The sequence below is a fragment of the Typopeltis vanoorti genome, chromosome 25 (genome assembly GCF_054136105.1).
Source record: "Typopeltis vanoorti isolate ZY-2024b chromosome 25, IOZ_Tvanoo_1.0, whole genome shotgun sequence".
Lineage (NCBI taxonomy): Eukaryota > Metazoa > Arthropoda > Arachnida > Uropygi > Thelyphonidae > Typopeltis > Typopeltis vanoorti.
Window position 1 is genome coordinate 17,265,749 of NC_143573.1, and position 22,068 is coordinate 17,287,816.

At 35.1% G+C, this 22,068-nt stretch overlaps 1 protein-coding gene across 2 annotated transcripts in view; it reads left to right on the forward strand.

Annotated features, from left to right (window-relative positions):
* Positions 1-22,068, forward strand: part of LOC150092575 (dual specificity protein phosphatase CDC14C-like) — a 301,512-nt gene that overhangs the window by 81,423 nt on the left and 198,021 nt on the right. For both annotated transcript variants that reach the window (XM_090414344.1, XM_090414345.1), the window contains exon 3: positions 10,334-10,409. In XM_090414344.1, the coding sequence (XP_090270470.1) occupies positions 10,334-10,409 (76 nt within the window). The remainder of the gene's footprint in view (positions 1-10,333; positions 10,410-22,068) is intronic.

Consider the following 22,068-nt stretch of genomic DNA (forward strand, 5'->3'; position numbering starts at 1 on the left):
TGAAAAGAAGTAATACGAGAAGCTCATTTTTTTAGTTTAGGGCGAAAATTTATGGAATGGATATTTCCTTATTATTGCGAATAGAGGCATTGGGAACAGCTTTAAAAATGAAACTTTTCACACTGCATATAAATAGTTTTTTTTTTTTCAATTGTATATAAAATATATGAAAATTTTCATATACATAAAATATATAAAAATAATGTGTATTAATTGATGTTCATATAGACCGACCGACTAGTTCATATAATTAGGATTAATATTTTTCATCGCATTAGGAGTAAAGGAGGATTTAAAGTCATTCTGTCATAACTATTTAACGGACATAATTTTACTGTCATATTTCTGGACTTTGATAAAGCACGTGACAGGATACTGCGAGATAATCTGAGTAAACTGGAGCGAAGAGGATGGATATGCGGTTGGTGAAGTGGATAGAAGAATGGCTGTCAGACAGACATCAAAGAGTTAAGTATGATTTGTAGACTCAAAGGTTAAGCAGATGACCAGTGGTGCTCAAGGTCCTCTTCTTGTTCCATTGCTATTTAATCTCCATATGTGAATGGTATTGGAAGTAGTTTAATTAGTCAGTTATTTGCCGATAAGTTAGGAAGGGCAATAGTAAATGTAAGAGATAGAAATTCTTTACAACGTCTTGAATAAGCTTGACATTGTGGATAAAGGATGATGCTTATTTCAGTGTAGCAAAATGTAGTTAGGCGCTTTGGACTGAAGGGGCTTCAATAGTATATAATATTGTAGAGGTTTCACTTCTGGAAATTGACGAGGCTGGAGATTTGGGAGGTCATGGTTGACAGGGAACTGAAATTTAAACGACATATTGCAAAACAGTACAGCGGGTCACTTGGCTGCCTAAAAATATGATGACTATTAAGAACAAATAAGCCCTTATCTCTCTCTTTATAAGGCGCTTTGATACGTTCTCACACCTTGAATACTATGTGCAGATTTAGTTTCCTGGGAACGTGGAGAGGGGATTCGGAGGCAAATCACCAAGACAATTTCAGGCCTGTGGAATGCTTCATATCAGGATAAATTGAAGATTTATAGGTTACAAAATTGGTTGATAGAGGACATAATAGAAACATATAGCTAAAACGGTTCTGTAGAATGGATGTAAGGGACATTTTTCAGTATGTGAGAGGAAGGGAAAGAACAAGAGTTTGTTAGAAGTTCAGTAAATGTGCTTTGGTGTGGATCAGTTTAAGGAGAAATATGATAGGTATTATGTGAATGGTGGTAGTTTTGGCCCTCTTGCGGTGAGTCTTTTGACGCATTGCGCATTACTCGTATAGGGGTATCATAGGTATATTGTGAAATGATTCCTATGAGTCTCGTGCGATGAGTCTTGGACTCTAAGGAGATATCCAGTTAGTAATAATAAACATTTTATAGTATAATTTTCTTCTGGTCTCTTGTGAATATATGTTATTATTGCTGATAATATGGGAAATAATGTAAAATAAATCTTATAAATGTGTAAGGAAGCTTGCGATTCCCTGAATGCAAGATGATTACATGTTTCAGTTATTACCACAGTGATATTCCAATATATGGCTCAGCTTTTGGTATTTGGGGGTTAGTTTTTCTCCGAATACACCAGTTTTTTCCCCTCCAAAACATAATTACCGTCTAGCACATTTAAAAAAAAAAAATAATTGAGCGTTATACTCGCGGAAACAGAATAATCTACCAGCCCTCATAACTTAAGTTGCATTTGCCATAATTCCAATTAAAAGCGAACCCAAACCAGAGCTTCACTTGCCTAAAGAAGAGTTAATGCTTCGACATCTTCCGTAATATATGCGTTTTGTCAGTTATCCCACTAACATAGTGGGCATAGATATTTACGAATGCGATGGTAGAGATGCATTTTATCTCCCTGTGTGAGACCACCATCCTGCTTATTGAAGGCATCTGGTAGTTTTAAGAAAGAGTTCCATGTTTGGTCTTTAGAATAGGATTCAGGATTATCTGTTACCCTATGACCCTACGCTAATGGGTTTATGACAACCTTTTGGGTGGAATTTTCATATATATTCTCTCTCATGCACCCGTGCCACCATGACCATCACTGCACGCATCTATACCAACAGTTTGTGTTATACCCGTCACCATGTGTTATACCCATCCGTCATAAAAATATGGGAAGGACATCTGACACGTGCAATATTAGTTTTACCTTACTGTTAACTGATTCATTGGCTACTCGCTCATCACGCAAAGCATTTTACTCATCCACCATACTCCTCACATGGTGAATAAGTAGAATGTTATGCCTCTCACATCATCATTTCACATTTTTGCTCATTAATTCATCACGATTAAAAGTGTAATCAAAATCATCACTTTTAATCGTGACGAATTTTGATTACACTTTTAATGCTAATCTGATCGCAATCCTCTAGCCACACTTAGCCAAAGATAGAATTTTTTTTATCTTTTATCACTCACTTTTACTGATTTACTTTATTATCACCTTTACTGAGTACACTTTTATACAATTTCAAGAGATTACTTCTTATTCTTCAGTCGCCTTCCTTCACTCTTACAAAGATATCCTTTACTATTATGGTAAGTTCCTCACAACGTTTGGCTCAAATTATATCAACTACCTTCTTATTTACCACACATTGCAAATTGCAACTGTCCTCATAATTAATGTTCCGCACACTTCAACTCTCTGTCTTCGAAACCCACACGATTAATTAAGCTTCGTGGAGTGAAATAACCACATTTTAAAAACACTTTAAAAACTCCGCCTCTTCAAAGGCGGAGTTTTTAAAGAGGATACATTTCGACATACGTTAGCTTTATTCTTAATTTTAGTTTCCTCCAACTTCACATCAGTTGGGGAAATCTATTAAGAATAGTATCATTAACACATACCCAAAAAATTAGCGGGCTCAGCACCTAGACTTTTGGGACTCCTCTCCTGGTGATCATCTCCTCTGAGAAGGTCCCTCCATAAATTCTTTGTATGTTTATGTAATTATAAAGACATTCACCTGTCAGTGTTTTAACCATTTACTCTGGCTTATTGGTAACAACCTCTGTACTGATCTATATCTTCGCGAAAAAAGAAATACCACAGCTTATCTACACAGTTTTCATCTTATAAAGTGTAATTAAAACAAGAATATTCTTAATTATATGAAGAGCCAAAGGCTTTAATTCGGCGACATGAACTTATTTAAGTTAAGGGATATTACATCCCATATTGTTTCTTAGCCGAATAAGAAACTCAGAGTTTCATGCCGAATATAGAAACTATATAAAGTTTTGCGATTCCAAGCGTAAGCAAATACCTGGATAGTGCAAACTGAGGCAACTCATAGTAAGGGTGGAGCAAGCTCCGATCACTATTCTTGGTATTTACCCTTAGCTCCTAAGAGCTGTATTACTTCTACATTATGAGAGAAGGTCACTACCCAGACCGGTTTAAACCTTTATTGAGGTCTCATCAGTGAGTAGGTAGACCTAGTTAATACCAAGTTTGTAGCGAACAGAACTTACATCCCTTATATGAGAATTGCCAAGAAGGTGTCCTAATAAATTACTAATTATATGAAGAGCCAAAGGCTTCAATTAGGCGACATGAACTTATTTAAGTTAAGGGATTCGGCTAAGAAACAATATGGGATGTAATATCCATTAACTCAAATAAGAATATTCGTAAGTATAAAGAGCTAATAAGCTTCATTTCGGCAATCAAAACATTACTTAAAATAAGGGGATATTAAATCCCACATAGTTTTAAAACCGAATAAGAAACTCAAAGATTGAAATCCGAGAGTTTCTTGCCGAATATAGTAAACTATAAAGTATCGGCGACACTAGCGTTAGCCAATGCAAGTGATCCTAGTACGTAGTACAATATCGGGCAACTCGTTGCAAAGGATCCTAGTACGTAGTACAATATCGGGCAACTCGTTGCAAAGGATCACTTGCATTGGCTAACGCTAGTGTCGCCGATGCTTTATAGTTTACTATATTCGGCAAGAAACTCTCGGATTCCAATCTTTGAGTTTCTTATTCGGTTTTAAAACTATGTGGGATTTAATATCCCCTTAATTTAAGTAAGAATATTCTTGTTTTTATACGATTTTAATTACTAACTGAAACAAGATCAGCCTTAATCAACTCATATCAGTATACATACACATCTTCCCATCTACCTAATTTCTGTATCCTGTTCCTACGGATACATTCAGATGTATCAATTTTGCTTCCGTCTGTATGCAATAGCATGCTGTTTTTCTTGTCTATATTTGTTCGCGATAATCCAAGACGGAGATTCTCATTATACCGGTCAAGAAGCATCCCCAGTTCCTTAGTACATTTTCTCCGTCTTTCTCACACAACATGCTCTCTCTAAACACAATTTTGAAGCGGTCCCTTTATGCCTATCATTTCTGTCTTCCCTTAACGCACTATACCGCTACCATTCTGTTCTATTCAAGACATCATTAGCCAACCGTGTTTTATCCTAGTTATTTTTGATTGAAAACAACAGAGCTATGAACTCTTCCCCACCCCCATATTCTAAGACCTTTTGCATTAGTGCAGAGACGGCTCGTGCATAGGCACTGCGGAATTGCAGCACCACCAATTTTTCTCAATATATAAATATATTTATTAATTTATTTATATTTGCTTGTAATATTTAATTTTATCATCAACAATCCTATACAATTCTCTTATTTTGTATAAAAAATAATAAAAATCCATATTGCAGCACTTAAGAGGGCGAAGGACGCTAGCAGCACTTTGCTAGCGTCCTTCGATTTCGTCACAGATTTACCACAGTATCATATTGCTACGCGCGAAAGCATATACACGTTATAGTGAAATGCGAGCTATTAGCGTTTGTGGCACTGTCCGTCGCGCAGTTCCACTGTTGTTTATATGCAGTTTGCGCCAGTATTAGTGTTCGTAGTGCTTATCTTTTTTTTTACGCCGTCTCTTTAAATATTTGGACATCACAATTAAAGGATTTAATTGTAATGTCCAAAAATTGTAAATTCATTCCTTTAATTGTAATTAAAGGAATGGATTTTATTTTTAAGTATTTTTGAATTATACTAAACTGTATAATTTTATCGATAATAAACAATAGTTTTTCATGTTTAATTTTTTAAAAAATTTTTTACCGTAATTTTGATATTTTATCCAAAGTTGCAGCACCCCCGCGATTTCAAGCCACGAGCTGCCACTGCATTGGTGTATATGGTTAAAGCTATAAAATGCCACTAATTAGAACTTCAGAAAAAATAAGTGAAAGAAACAGATTATTTTGTTTGCTAGAATTAAATTTAACTAACTATCTTCCCCTTCATGTGTTGACTAAACTGTCTGTCATTGTCAAGTAACTTGCCAGCATATAAACCTGATTAGATTAATGCACTGATGGGGTCTCTGCATAGTATGCCATGTTTGTTATTTGCTTATTATAAAACCCAGGATTGATTATAAATCCGCAAAAGAAATTAAAGCATCGCCATATCAACTCACCTACAGAAGCTCTTGACTACCTGTCTCTATTAAACTGATTTTTTTACAACTGACATTCATTTCTATAGAATTTACTGGCTCGTTTCATTTGAAATCAGACTTGATGATCTAGAATTAAGCATTCTAGATCATCAAGTCTGTGTTATGGCATTATAAAATATTCTGTTGTTTAAACAGACACACACACTGTTTGGTTTTCGGAATACAAAATACCCTCGCACACAGACAGCGGTGACTGATGTTAGAAATTCAGTGACGTCATATTCTCGTGCTAAGACGATCAAACCTTTCACACTATATTAACATTAATGTTGTGATTAATTCGAATTAATAAAAAAATTATCATTTTACCTATCATTTTAAAACTTATTTGTTCGGATAATAATACTCTCGCCACCGAACACATTCACAACATCTTTTTTATCCAATGGCTACAATTTCCCGTAGTCCAGAATAGACTAACCGCCCTTCAGTTTCTACAAGCTGGATAGGTCTAAAACTGTCTCGCCTACTAAAAAGCGTTGGTGGATCTATTTATTTTTAATAGATAGAGTTTAATCCACATCATAACGTGTATTCGCAATACTGCAACAAAATTCGAAAGATTGAAAATCTCTAACGCACTAACGTGTGTGTGTGTGATCCATTATGTAAACCACGCCTTGTTTATGAATTCTAGACGTACAGTAAGTAAACAAGATGCCAGTGCCATACCTCGAGATGAAAATCTTCACCGCTTATGTTTCATTTAATTTGAATCCGCGAATAATACTTTCTACTAAACATCTGTGTTTCAAAGTTCTGTCCCACACAAATATCTTCTAGAAATTGATGCAAACATTCTCAGCGGGCAGATTTCAGGATTTATCATGAATCACACTACATTTGTAGACTTCATCACAGCCATTCCACAGAAACATGTAATTATGTTTCAGCCCCGTGAAACACACGCATTAGAGATAGAACATCAAAGTATGCCACTAACAGTCACGACTAGCGGGTGGCAAAATAAATAGGTCGCTAGATTGTAGTCGACTCATGCAAGGAAAAAAAATGACTTAATGATGAGATGAAATGCTTTTTATCAGTAAGCAAAAAAGACTTATCAGTAAGCAAGAACGGTATCCACTTCTAAGTGACAGCCCCCGTCGCTCTTGTTTTGGAATATTGGAAACGTCACCTGCTGCGCTATCACATGCCCGACTTTCGCCAGATATACATTTAAAATTAATTCCAATTTCACTAAACGAGAAAGGAAGTATATTCTTCTTTCACATCTCTATTCCCTAATTAATCTCGATTAAACTAGTGTAACCGAAATAGCGACATTTAATGCCGATCTAAACGTAATCCCCCATCTAGACGTATTAGCTGGAAATAAAGGCGACTTCGTTTTGCATTACGCAATACGTCAAGCTACATAGACTTTCTGACTTCTCGACAAGATTGCCCTAATTCCCAGCTGTCTGTCCAAACACTTGATTAGATTCCCTTCACACTTCAGCCACTAATACAATTACCAATGTCAGTTCACAAGTAGTCTCGACTTTCCAGATATCTTTTATCAGAAGTTTCCTTCGTGAAAGGTCAAGAAAAATAACACCGTAAGCATTTCAACATTAAATTGTTGCTTTTCCTGTTACCAATGCCTATTTATTTTTTATTTTTAGTGAAATTGGCGAACTCGTAGCACAAAGGGATCATTTCCATATCAAACATAGCTACGGTTATAAAACTAACTTTACAGTCGACCTGTCAATGTAACATTGTAGGAAGCAGTCGATATGATTAGAGAAGCTTGTGCATGTTGGGAACGCGCGTGCGCACACAGAGGGCAGTTTAAAGGCTGCAGTTAATAAAGACCAAGTAAGGTGTTACTCTCTTATGGATAACCTACGAAAGCAATCCATAAATCCCCCCGAAAGATAAAGATGAATGATAGAAACTAGTAACGCCTTAGGAAAATTACTTCTGCAAATTAGCTGAGCTATGTCACAAGTTACCACCGGAGATTCCAGTAGAGGTTTTGAAATTTCCATTTTAACGAAAGCCTTGCATCAAGAATGTGTAAATAATCTCTTTGAACATTTTCTTTTGGTGTCTCATAGTAATAGGAAACCACGTATAGATTCTGGACTATTGACCGATAGTTGAAGTCTTGTTCGGTGAATAGAAATTTCTTCTAATTTCCAATAATCGTAAGGTCAGAGTTTTAGAGAGGCCCACATGACTGAGAGCATGTGTTTGCTTTTGTGTGATTCAAGCTGATCATGATATGGGACGCCTTTCGTTGAAAGATAACTACAATTCTGTCTTAATTTTTGAAACTTCTCTGACCACGCATTGTGGTAATTAGTATGTTTTTCGGCGGATTCGAACTCGGTTTTTTTCCAAATTAAAGACATCCGTATTGACTTATAGGGCTCTCATTTAACTAAGTTTTGTGACGGAATTACAGAATTTATAATTTTGTAGAAGTTTTTGACACAACCCCAAATTTGGAAACAGTATTAAAACCATAGATTTGAAATTATACGAAATAAACAATTATTGAAAAAACTATTTGTAGATGCTGTGGGTACTGTAGCTATTTATCGCCGATAAAACGAAGTAAGCGTTAATCCAAGAAAATGCAGTGTTCTTATCTGATGAGCATTAAATGAAACAATGTTGCGTGCTACTTGCATTGAAATTGTCAAGATTATCTTCTACTCCTGATGGATGACATGAAGATTAGCAGTTGAAACGTGCCGGTTTGTGAAACACTCAAATCAGGAGGAAGAATAGTATGTAATAGCAAATTTATGAATTAAATTGCCAGCTATTGAATGTCTTAGAAGTTTATAGAATGTCCAAGTCGAATGCTCTATGCCTGATCTGGTTACGTATGCAGAAATAAAAGATCTGTAGCCTGAGCTCCGCCTAACCTTTTCGTGACACGTGACTGAAAGCTGGTAATACATGCAGTAAATCACTGTAAATGTAGTAACTTGATCGCGTGAAACACTTTCAGATAGCATATTCACTATTAATGAGTTTTCTGTTATCTTAGAACACATTGAAGTGGGATCAATAAGACCGTGATAACCATGATCTATTCTTTTAGCATTAGGCTGTATATAAATAAATATTTATAATATAGGGGGGGATGTCAGTGGAATTACCAAACATGATAAAAATATCATGAAACAGCTTTTGAAAGTAACTGGATATGGCATGACAGTCATTTGTCGTGACACGGTCGTCAGCTTTGTGTTTATGTCAAGTTTCAGTGGAACACATGAGCGATGTAAAAGCAGGTGTTTGACAGAAGTGCATCCACGCACTTGTCGTTATGATATTTATTTCTCCCCTCCTTTTGGTCTTTTTCAGAATGGTTTCAGCAGGTTCATAGTTGAGTATAGGAAAAAAAAAAAAAACTTGGGATTTTGTCTTGATCTACTTCATATGAAGTACACAATACGATTTCCGATTCAAGAACTGAGTTCCGGGACTTGTCTAAAGCATTGATTGTTGTTCAGTGTCAGAAAATAAAGCTTCGTGTAAAATTATTTTTTTTTAAAATGATCCTTTTAAATAATCCTTTCTTAATCCTTACGCGCAATATGAGTAGGAGAATTCATACATAATTTATTGAGAAATATATACGTTTAAAATAATTCTTTTTTTTTTTCTTAATGATGCATAACCGAAAATTGTCACGTACCTCCTGAAGACCTTTCGCGTACCACACTTTGAGAAACATTGGTCTAGAGCGACCACGTGGGTTTCATGAAACCTTTCCATAACTTCTATCCATCAGCGAGTGATGCTGGAAGGAAATCCACTGTGGAATGAACGTGGCTGAACCATATTGGCAGCAGTGATTAATGATGGACTTTTAGGTGATGTTTGGAGACACGTTTTCTGCACTTGTGGCCCCTTTTAAATTCTAATTTTTTTTTTTTTTTTTTGCAGTTGTTTCGTATTGTGTGAAGGCTGAGTAGGACGCTTGAGTTTGATAACATTTTTATTCGTCCCCCCCCCGTCTCTTCTGTCGGTTTACGACAGTATGGATATATTTTTTCTTCTCAGTGTTTTTTTTTTTTCATTCTAAATAATTTTTTTTTTATGATATTTGAAAGGAAAGTAGTTTTTGCAGTCCAACTGAAACGGAGTATTATTATACCCTGCTGGAATAGCAATCAATAGATCGATTTCTTTACTTATATTTCTTTTCAAAGGTAATATTTTCATGGTTCGTATTACTTATTCATCAAGAATTTATATGCATAATTGTATCTATCCTAATATATACTTGTGTGTCGCTTTAGAAATTACAAATTATTTAACATTTTCCTTTTACTGATTATGTAATGAAATTCTCATTTACGGCGAATGATACACATAATCAGTTTCTGTATTAAATTTCGAGATGAGAAAGTCAGTGTGGAGACGTCTAAATTAGATCACACTTTAGATTGTATTCTGTTTTGAAGACAGCAGAAATTTTCTTTGGCCTTTTAATTGCCCTGTCTCCCTTTTATGTAGATAGCTCCTTGGCAAGGGCAAGATAATTTGTTCAGACATTGGTTGAATATGCAGCTGAAAACAGTAACGGATTTGAGTATGATGAAATGGTTTTATTTTTTTATACTGTTTAGTCGTGGGTGTGTTGTGTTAATAAGAAACTGTCAAAATTTCACCGCTGTTAAAGGTTAGCTAAGTAATTGATATTTGCTAAGTCTTCAGTTTGTTGACACGAAGATATTTATAGCTTATTGGGATTCTTTTAACATTCACTTTCTTTTATTTGCAGGTTTTATGAAGACTTTGGTCCGCTGAACCTCGCCATGTTATATCGTTATTGTTGCTTAGTAAACAGGAAGCTCAAGGTGAGAGTTCATGTACTGATTTAAATTTGTTATTGAATGAAATATTTTTTTTTCTTAATTTCAAGAGTGTAAGTTAAACGTTCCAGTGCTTGTTGGCAAGATTTCTGTGATCCTTAACTTTGGTACACTGTGCTTCATAGAGGTACGTAGAGGGTTGGAGTTTCCATTATATCTGAAGCAACCCTCCTTTAAATAAGATGCCAAAATTATCAGGGCTTCAAAAATGATGCTGCACCGATTGATCGTCCGCTCGATATGGTACTCCAGTAAATATAAACCTCAAGATAAATCCTACTTCTTGACATCGAGCTTCTCTTTCTGGTTCCGCATTACTAGAAAATCACCTGTCATATTTCAAGACAATGCATTCTAGGGATTTTTGATATCTATTTTTGATAGCAAAAATTTCGAGAACGAACTCGTTTGACAGTTCTTTTAGCATGCTCTTCTGCATAGATCTGTTTTATATATTGTGGAAGTTTATCTGTATGATTAAACCCTTGTCAGGGAAAAGTTAGAAGATCCTCATGTGATCACTCCCACAATCCGCGAGCATGCGATTATACCATGAAGACCTGCATAGAAACTTGCCATGCCAGTCTCATCTGGCTTGCCTTCTAACGCAGGAATCCCTGGAGCTCTTTTTTTCGTACCCTTCTCAGTGAGAGATGTTAATGACTTTTACTGATCACCTAGTAAAAGTTCATTAATTATCATTATTCATTGATCTATATTCGTTCTGTTGAAGATGTACCCTATTTCATCTCATTTGACGAACTTTTAGTGGTCAACTTTTCATGGCATCCTCTAATAGGATGAAAACAACAAAGCTTGAGAACCACCAAAAACACAGTCCTCTCTTACATAAAGAAAAGAAAAATACTGTTCACATCTTTCCTTTCTCCTCATAGCAGATCGTACGCTAATACCACTTGATAGGAAAATTCACTGCCCTTTCTTCTATATTCATTTCTAAACTACTTACTTTGTGCAAATAGAAAATCAGCTCTATCGTAAAATCGTGTTTCGATGATTGGGATCAAAATCTCTGATGTACCAAAGGGCACATAACACAATGTTCTGTTCCGTGCAGAATGGACGGAATATTTATAAGAATTCTCAGCTGAAGGTAATTTAGTCAGTCTCATACAAATATGTGAGGGCCTCCGTAGCTCAATCGGTACAGACGAAGCCCTTTGGTCGGAAAGACCTGGGTTCCCGTCAGTGACGTAAGGAACCTCTATCTGGTCTCATACAGAGGTAGGTTTTTTTCACCCGGAAACTCCAGTTTTAGTTCCCTAGAACAGGCAAACCGGCCCCGTGAACACACACACACACGGATTACAGTCAGGAATATTGCTCTTAGGGGATGAAGCAAGGAGTGACGAACCGACCGCATTAAAATTCGCCGTGAACCTCTCATTAGGGGACTCTACCCGTCCTAAAGGGATAAATGAGATCAACTATACAGATATCGTAAGGTTTAACCTCCCGTAATTCCCACCCCCTCCCACCTCCAGCAGAACACATCCCTGCTGGAGAACTCGCTCAAATAACAAACAGAACACATTGTTCGCCGTCTTTGTTGATATCTACAATTCGCCTTTCTCCGACCACACAAACATTCTTAATTCTGTCAAGAATAATGCAATTCAACTACGTGTCGATCTCCCATAACTGATTAACTCCATTTTATCACATACACGGTCCGTGTCTGTATAGTAGTATTAGTTGAAATCTCTGCATTATCAATGTGTTAATAGTACATTGATAATACGATGCAAATCAACGTGTATTGTGGATCACCTACTTCTAACCATCTGCTAAACTATTATTGTTATTTTTCTTTCTTTATTTTTTTAGCTTGTAAGAGAAAAGGAGGATTCCACTACAGCTTTCATTGAGCGATCTTATCGCTTTCGTTTGGCTCGCTGTGGTCTCACCCACTTAGTCTCCTCCTGCTCTGTCGGCTTCTCAACGCAAATAAGTTCTCTGTACTAATTTTCTGTAGGGTACCGTAGGTTCGCTGAAATCTTCTATGCTTTGAATTGATTTCTTTTAAAATACCACTCATTTCCCGTATGTTTTCGTTAACTGATTGGAAGAAATGTGATTTTGGAAATGCATAGGACATTAGTTTCATGTATTAGTCAGAGATGGAAATCGTTTTTTGTAGGACAAAATTAGTAGTAACTGACGCAGTTATTGTTCGTTCTGTTCAGTAACATATATGAGTATTGAAACGAAATTAATATTTTATAATGAATATTGAAGTTATGGTTGCCACCTTATCCCGTTTTGTGCGAATTATCCAGAATTTTTTCCTTGTTTTGGAAGCCTAACAGCCCTGTTATTAAATCTCTTTTCATATATCCCAGGTATGCATTTTAAAAGCTACTTCAGCATATCCGGTTTAAACCTCATTATTTTTGTCGATTAGTTAAAAGAAAAAAAAAAAAACAGTCTTGCTTTGCAAGTTTGCCACTCCTGTCTCTAAAGCGATGCGGGAAATCCTGAAGTGTGCACTTTATATATATAAGTGCTTACTCATCATTTCTTGTATAAATAAATAATTAATAACGTTGCTTTTTACATCTATGCGAAGGTTGTTTTCTTTCTTTCTTTCTTTTTTTTTTTTGGTCTCCCATGAGAAATATTTATTCTCATCGGAGACATCAGCTGCGTTTTCCTTTCCGGTAGTGTTTGAAAGAGAATTATATTTATTCTGAAATATAAGAGTGTTTTATAAAGATATAGAATCATTATAGGTGTCCAAAGTGTAGACCCTCTTTTATGTAAACCTGCATTCGAGTGAAATCAGTTCGCTTAGATAAAATCAAGTGCATAAAGGTGTATCGCTCCGTGTTTTCTTAAACGTTTGGACTGTTTTGTGAAGGTTTGACATCAGTAGCATCAATAATACTCGATAACATCAAGTTTAATGTATTATTCTCTAGAAATTGGTTTTGTTCATGTGATAAAACAAAAAAAATTGCCAGAAAAATACACAGTTTACATACATAACACTAACTTTCATATATGGGCTTAAGCTCAGAAAGAACATTTGTTGTGCCACGTCGACTTAGGCATTATCTAGCGTATTTGGTTGAGCGTCTTGCGTACTAAATGTAGGAAGAAACGTAATAATCTCTGCTATCATATTTGTTTCTAGTGTTGCAGATCTCAATATTTTCACATCTCCCAAATCATATCATCCTCCTATTAAACATTTGGAGGTTTATAAAATCCGCTGTTCATGTAGCATATAGTATGTAAACGTGGCAGTCCGGAGACATCTGCATGTAGGAATATACTAACGATGTCGAACAGCAGAGGGAAAAAAAATCTCGAATAGCCATATTAATGATGTAGATGGGTCCTCTGTTGGTTGGTGAGCAGCTTGGGTTCATAGTAGTCTTCTGTTTTGTGCTGCTGTATTGAGTGGTAACTTCGTCCATTTTGATGTCACTCATGTATTGAGTTCTTGGTCTCCCTCTACCAGGTTTTTCTTCCATCATGCCCTCAATCAAATTTGTAGTCCCGTCAGTGTGTCTTAATGGGTGTTCAATCACATTTCTCTTTTTTTTCTAGCCTATGTGGTATGCCATTTTTTTTTCTTCCGCCTTTCTTAATACTTCTTAATTTGTAACTCTTTCTATCCATGCAATCTTCAGTATTCGGCGCCACCACCAAATCTAGAATGCTAGAAATCTTGATTTGTCTAGTTTTCGAAAGAGTCCATTGCTTTTTTGCTTGTGCTGTTCTTATTCTCACATCTCTTTCACTGCTTCCATCTGATTTTATTAAACAGATAAATTATTTTACTTGCATTATTAATTTTTTTCCATCTGTTAAGACATTTATGATTTACTCTCCATCCCTGGTACATTTGATTACCCTCCCCCCTCATATTGCATCTTTCATTTAGGAGTTTATTCATATAAGCAAGCGATTCTTCTAGTTCTTTTCATTTATTGCTGTTAAGACTGTCATCTGAAAATCTCATTGTATTATAATGCCTACCATTGATCTTTATTCACTATTGATTTTTTTGCTTTGAATTCCTTCAGAGTCTCTTCGATCTAAATATTAGAGAGTAGTGGCGAGAGTCCACACCCTTGTCTAACGCCCTTTCTTATTTTAGCTTCTTTTCCTTGTTTTCCCATGACTGCGGTTTGATTTTTATATAGTTGATAAATTAGTCTTCTGTCATTGTAATCTGTCTTCATTTTTTTTTTTTTCTTCTGAGGACTTTGAACATCAAGAATGTCAAAAGCTTTTTTTTTTATATATCAATTAATGCTACAAGCATGGGTGTGCATCTTAAGTGCTTTTCTATGATCAGTTTGTAAAATTTCTCTTGGTATTTGTTCTATTACTGGTGCTTTAGACTGCTTAAGTTCTTTCACAGAACTTGAACAGTCTAAAGCAGTGTTTCCCAAACTTCTGGATGGCAGGGTCCCCTTTCGAAAAATCAAAATATTTCACTGTCCTCCCCCTTCGAAAAAAATCGTAATATAGACATATATTATTATAATATTTATTGTATTTATATTCAATATGCAAATATGCAAATATTACATTTCTAGCATCTTACATACGCATTTGACATGGCACATTATCTCATATTTTTATATAGATAGATTTATTGTACATTTGCAGTACAAGCACATGAAACGTAAAACGATTAGTAATAAAGAAAGAATTAAAAACATGAAAGAAGTTTAATAACAATTTAATGTTATGGATGTGTTTCAATACTTCCAATATCAGGTGAACTATTTGAAACTGTAATTCTTAGATTTCTGCTTTGAAATGAAACTTATATGAATAAGCATACATATGTTTACTAATATTCATTAAGTGCCGAAATACGCAGGAAGCAAAATTTGTGAACCCGCACCAATGTGTGATTTTTTTCCATTAAAATATAAAAAATGACAAGAAAGAAATAATAAAAATTAAATACGTTTTTTTTTAAGATAAAAAAAATCTACTTAGTCTTAAAAGATTTTAAATTTGTTTTAATTTTTTCACGCCCCCCCCCCCCCTCAACAAAACCTACGGCCCACGGTTTGGGAAGTGCTGGTCTAAAGCACCAATAATATATATCTCTTGGGAGTTCCTGACACTTTTACCCGAAATTTGTTTGGATAACAAAGTCAGATACTCCTTAAAATTAATGGAAAGACTGTTAATTTAAGTCTTTCAACTATTTTAAATCAGTCTTTCCTGTTCTCAGTTGAATGTTGAAATCTCAGCACAGCTGAGATTTCGAACTCTGATGGTGGAGGTTACAAGAAATTCCAAATACGCTCAGGACTTGTTAAGCAGTTAAATATTAAACAGTCGTGCCCAAAAAACATTAGGAGAAAACTTCCCAAATAGTACTGTGAAAAAGTTATTAACGTAAAAAAATATTAACAACGTTACTGTTATGCATTTAGCAGCAATGTATTAGTATGCGGCTTCGAAATATTTTAGTAGTGCTCGCAAATTTTTCACCGTTAGTCGACTGTTTCACTTTAAAAGACTCCTCACGCTCGATGTAATTCTCTTTTATTGTTCATTATTGTTATTTTGTTTTGTTGTCGCGTGTTTTCGACGTAATATCTGATATTGCGGAAGCATTGTCTGCAGTGCTGTCGCGAAACAATTTTGGCCTTGAACGGATTCTTTAAGTGGGTGTGACACTTGCGACATTTTAAATTCTCGAATAACCTTCCTTTTGAATTCATGCTTGCATGAGATATTAAATAAACTGTTGCGTAGAATACACTGTCTGTCGCAAATAAAGATAACAGCGTGTGTGTGTGTGTATAATGTCAGATACTGTTATCCTAGTGGCGTATTGTTAGTTGTGAATAGATTGTTGTGGTTGACTAATGCTGTTTTGAAATGCTCGTTACTCTGATTGTCTAACAGTTTCGTCAAAATTATTTCCTGGGTGGACCTGTTTTCTGAGGTATTGTAGGCGTTACCTTGTAATTTTAAAAGCTCTGTTTTATTTGTTATTCTTTATTTATTTGTTTTCCATTTCTGTTTCGTTTATCTCGCGAAAATGGAAGTTAGGAAAGTAAAAACACGCCCATTTTCAAGTTTTGCAAATAAAAGTGAATACTTCTTGATTGCTGTTTTTTTTAATTAAGTAAGTGAACTGTCAAACAAGTTGTAACTACTCATCATCTACAAGAAATGTTTCAAATTAGCGCCTAAAACAACGTGTTGGCGTATTTCTGAAATCTATTGGTTGCATTTTGCGTTTTAAGCACCATGGCACAAGGCTACATTGATTGGATTGATTTAGTGTCCATTCCCACTGAGTTCTGAGAGTGGGGTGTTCTTCCCTCTTTTTACGGGAGCATGTGCTTCTTCGTTTTCAGTCCGAAATCTTTCACTTCTTAATATATTTTCTCATTTATTTCAGTGTCATCCATGCAGGCACTCGCCAGCATTTTCACTCATGAAGGCTACCTAATTAGTAATTTTTGATAGCACACGGAAGAACAAACTTAGAGGCACCGACTAGACTATCAGATTTCGTTGATCTTCTTTTTCTCGGAATTTGGCCTAAATGAGGAGTTTTTTGAAAACATTTTTCTCTTTGTTTGGAATTTCTCATATTTCAGGACTTGTGCAGGGGGAATTTTTTAAATTTTTCTTTATTTCTCTCGTCTTGTTATTTATTTATTTGTTTGTTCATTTTTATTTTTTAGAAAGAGATCCCTTAACCTCCATTTACCAGAAACAAGCCTTCAAATATTAATTGAAATATCAATGGAAGACAATTGCTTTGATTAGAGGTTCACCGTGACCGCTGATTAGGGTTAACCGTGAATTAGAGCACGTAACTGCTCCCCTACATCCCTTAAAATTATTTATGCCGATAGATCTGTGTTCACGGGGGGTATGCCAGTGGCATAAAATTCCTCCACCTCCGTTTGACACTGGTTAACTTACTATTTGATTAAAGAGCTGATAAAGGTTCCTCACGTCATAGGCAGGACCGGAATCCTAGTCTTTTCAACTAAAGGGTTTGTCTATACCAACCGAGTTAGGGAGGTCTAGATTTTTCTTCAGTATGTTTAAAATGCATAACTTACTAATAATAAATATAATAAAGAGTTTTGATAAATATTGTAATACAGTTTTGCGCCACATGTAGCCAAAATGTAGTTTGTACGTGAAATTGTACAGTCATATGGTAAAAAAAAATAGATTAATAAAATAATTATTTGCAATATTTTAAAATTAAGTTGAATGAGTATTTTGACATCCATCATCATTACGTTTAAGATTTTATTTTTCTGATGTACAATAAAATCACTTTTACAGAATTAAAACGGAACAATTATTTTAATTAATTTCTTTGTACTTGATCATCATAATTTTTTTTACATTGAAAAACGAACGATAGTTGTAACCCAGACGTACGTCTTTCTCTCAAAGAAAAATAGTTGTTTAATACAATCTGTGCAGAAACTGTAACAGGGGAGAAGATAGTCATTCTCTTCTTTAATTAAAAAAAAAAAAAAAGGATGGCATCTCTCTCTCTCTCTAATGCTATGGTTCCTGTTTTAATATAAAATCAATCATGTATCTAAAGGATATAATCATATTACTTTAAATAACCCGAAGTATATAATTCTTAAGTATGTGGCTTCCAGATGGCCGTGTAAATTCAGCGTCTGTTCTCATAAATTAGAGGGCCCTACAAAAAGTTCAAAATAATATTTCTCAGGAAAATAAGGGCGCAGATGAATTTTCTTTCACTGTTCATCAAATTTTTTCGGTATATCCTGTCGATATTGTTTATCAATATGTTGTTCGATAAATTGTCTGTCAACGATTTTTCTGCGTTCCAATAACACTCGGATTCTCAGACAACCCCCCCCCCCCCAAGATAGCATTTCCTACATTTGCTTCCAGTGTCTCCCAATGACTTAGTTGCTTCAAAAATTGGTTTCTTTTCGCCCTAATCAATTATCTCTTAGAATTATGTTTCCACATTTTGGTTGATGACCTTACCTTTCTTTAATTGAATATACAATGCTTCTTGGGCACTGTTCAACCGAACTAATATTCTCCCCCAATTTACTCGACATTTGGAGTAAAGATCAGCCACGAGATCCAACTTTCAAATCAGTAGAACTGCTCTTATTCCTTTCTTTACATTTTCCTCTTGTAGAATAGTGTCTTTCCTTCGCTTTTATTCAAGAATTGTTACTTAAGCTATTATAGAAATTATAATTTCTCTATTCCTCTGATCGTAGTTCCTGGCTGCACATAGTACTAATTAGTGTAGTGCAGCAGAAGTCGCCGCATTGTGGGATGCTGGAGCCTTAGGAACATGCGTTTATTTCTTAGAGGATCGTCCAACTTTTTTTTTGCATTGTTCAAAGTTTACATAGAAACGCAGTGAAAAATTTTACGTTCTAGAGAAAATGAAGCAACTCTTGCTAATAAAAATACTACTTTGTGCAATCGAAAATTGCCTTAGAGCAGAAACGCTCCCATTTTATATTTTTGCGTAAACTGAGACCCAAGTACATGAAGATTCCTTCTTCGTTCACCTTTCGATTATGAGTTATTTGAAGCTGTGGATAAAAAAATGCTGATTTTCATCCTTAATAAAAACTAAAAGTTTTTCCACTTCCGCCTACAGACATTGTTTGACTCTTGTAGTTTCGAATTACACTTTTCGATATGACGTCATTAATAAATAGAGACATATCTCTTCGTTTTACGATGCTTTTTCCGCAATAAAAATTTTTGAAGTGAGCAGTTCAAATCGTGTTTAGCAAATTATATCTCATCAACTATTAAAAACGGGTTATATTTAATAAGATATAACTGCTTGCACCACTCATTATTACAGTTTTTTTATTTTATTATTATTATTATTTTTTAACCGCAGTCGTCCGAATGATATCAGTAAACTGATTTTTTTAGTTGTTCGCTACTAGAAGCTAAACTGCAAATAAATTAAATCCTAAATTGTTTGTGGTATTGCATTGTATGAGTAGCAACTGCAACGTTTAAGACTGTGTCCTTTCAGAATATTGCATGCTATTTGTATTGTACTGCATGCGGCCTTGTGTATCGTGTAATTTTAGTTCTTTATCACTCCTCTGTATTCACTTAAAACTTGAGCAGACTTTCTAAAATTTTGTTTAAACAAAAATTACACACAAAGAACTACATTGCCCTGATTTAATTTAGTTTTCTTAAAATACTCGCGCATACCTAAGTTAGGCTAAAACCTGGCGAGATCGATTTTGTTTTTGTCAGTCGTGTAGTAGCACTCGGGTATCCACGTCTCATCCCAGATTCGCTCGAATGTTCATCTTACGATTAATAAGTCCTTGCAAGTATACATGGATATTGTTACTGCTTTTCCGCTTTTAATATTGTTATAGAAGGTAGCCAAGTGAAGTTGAACTAGTTTGGCGCGGCTATAAATTTTCTCCAAGAAAGCATATCCTGTTTTTAAAACACTTAAATGTATGGAAAATTTCGATATACTTCTGTTTCTTTCTAGGTACACAGTCCCAACTTTATTTTATTTTTTAAATTTCTAGTGAATATGACATAAACGATGTGTTTGCTGTGTTTTTCTTTCTGTTGGTAGCCTCGCATTATTGGGCGTCTGTTTAAGTTGTCTGAAATACACGCCCTTTGCTTATGATCAGTCGTAATGGATAGGTTTTTTGACGGAAATGCAAAGAGCAGTTCAAGGTGTTAAAATGATGAAACAAAGAAACTAAAATCAAGAAAAAACGATGAATCATCCGCCTTAATATAGTAGCAGCTGACAGCCTAGGATTTCCACTGCTTATATTATTACATCTTGATACTTGAAGGCAAATCTCCCGAATTTTTTGAAAAAAGAAAAGTGTCGTGCATTTTGTAATGTAATTTAAAATAATTATTGAACTGTTTACATACGAAAATTAAGACATAAGAGAAGAAGGCCAGTGCAAAGTAGAGATAGGTTTTGGAGAAAAGAAAAATTGATAACGTCTTCTTTAATAACCAGAGTTTTGAATGGATTGTACTAGCAAAATAGAGTGAAAAAAAAATCCTCTTATAATGTCTCGTTCCACATTTTTTGCATAGACTAACCTGTGGTTGTGCTGTTATTCTATGAATAACAGCACAACCACAGTCACTGAATTTACATCAAAGATTCATATAACAGTTATGGCTCCCCTCTTTGTCTTTTTCATGAAGGATCAACGATTTTTTTGGATTAAATTAAAAACATTTAGGAGAATAATGTTCGTTTAATCAAACTTTTCATTCTTCTTCCCCTCCTCCGTTCTCAAGACGAGTTGAATCCCTGATGGATAAGAGCCTTCCACCCTTCTCTGTCCATATGATTTAAACCACATCTAGTTGCCAACATAGAATAACAGCATAACCGAACTTTAACCTACACATGAATGAGGACTCGGATTTTTTTTTTAATTTAAGAAATGGTATTATCGAGAAGCAGGAAATTATTTAAACATAATATAAATATTTACTCGTCTTGGCTGCCCTGCACCGATATTTTTTTCAGCTTTAATGGCATAGCTTACGTCTTTCGAAAATTTTTCTCGGTATACGCAGCCTAACACTATCCTCTCTTATTTATATATTTATTATTAACATTTGATTATTTTCTTCTGTTAATTTTAGGCTCATTCACAAGCGAGTAACATCTATTAACATTTATATCTATTTATTTCTGCTACCAAAATCAGCTACTAGGCCGTAATTGTAAATTACAGCCTGGTTTTTCGAGTTAAAAATGCTATTTTTAACTCGAAAAACCAGGAATATTTATTGAAAAGCAAAGACCTTGAATAGAGGAAGAGAGTTTCGCTTGGAATAAAAAAATTCCTTTCTGGTGAGAATTAGTTCAGTGATGCAAACACAGGAAATATTACGAACAGAAGATCGAAAACAACACCGTAACGAGAGAAAACAGAAACGGAAATACATAGAGATCGCTCATTGGCATAGGGCAGTGTTACTCAGCCTTCTTTCATCTGTGTTCCCATTTTTTAATATTAGTTTTTGTGGCGCTCCAACCCCCCCCCTGCAATTCTTGTGTTGAGACACTGATAAAACCCATAAAAGTTAACAAAACAAAAAAACTAGGAATTAATTAAAATTTTTAAATATTCATACAAATTTAAATACGCCATGAAATCTTTCGAAAATTGTATAGATCCGGCATCACTACACAGACCATTGAAACATATCAGCCTTTCGGAAACATTTGCGATTTCATCACGGGAAGTCTCGAATGTTCTGGAAATATTTCTGCGAGTATAAATAAGGCTTGAAATGGCAAGAGGGCAGTAACATTGCAACAGTGTGAAGTCGATAGTCGGCGTTATGTTACTCCTGTTCGCAACGACTGTGACACACGGCATAAAAAACAATCTTTTCTAGTGTAGAAAAATGGATAAATTTTTAATTGGACGTAAGTCGACGTCAACGAATATTGGTTCACAGAATATCGCTCCGAAAGTAAAATCAAGAAAGTATGCAGCAGAATATTTAGATTTCGGTTTTACAAAGACTGGAGTAAATGATGAAGAAAGAGCATTGCGTGTTATTAGTTTTTGTGGCGCTCCAACCTCCCCCCCCCCCCTGCAATTCTTGT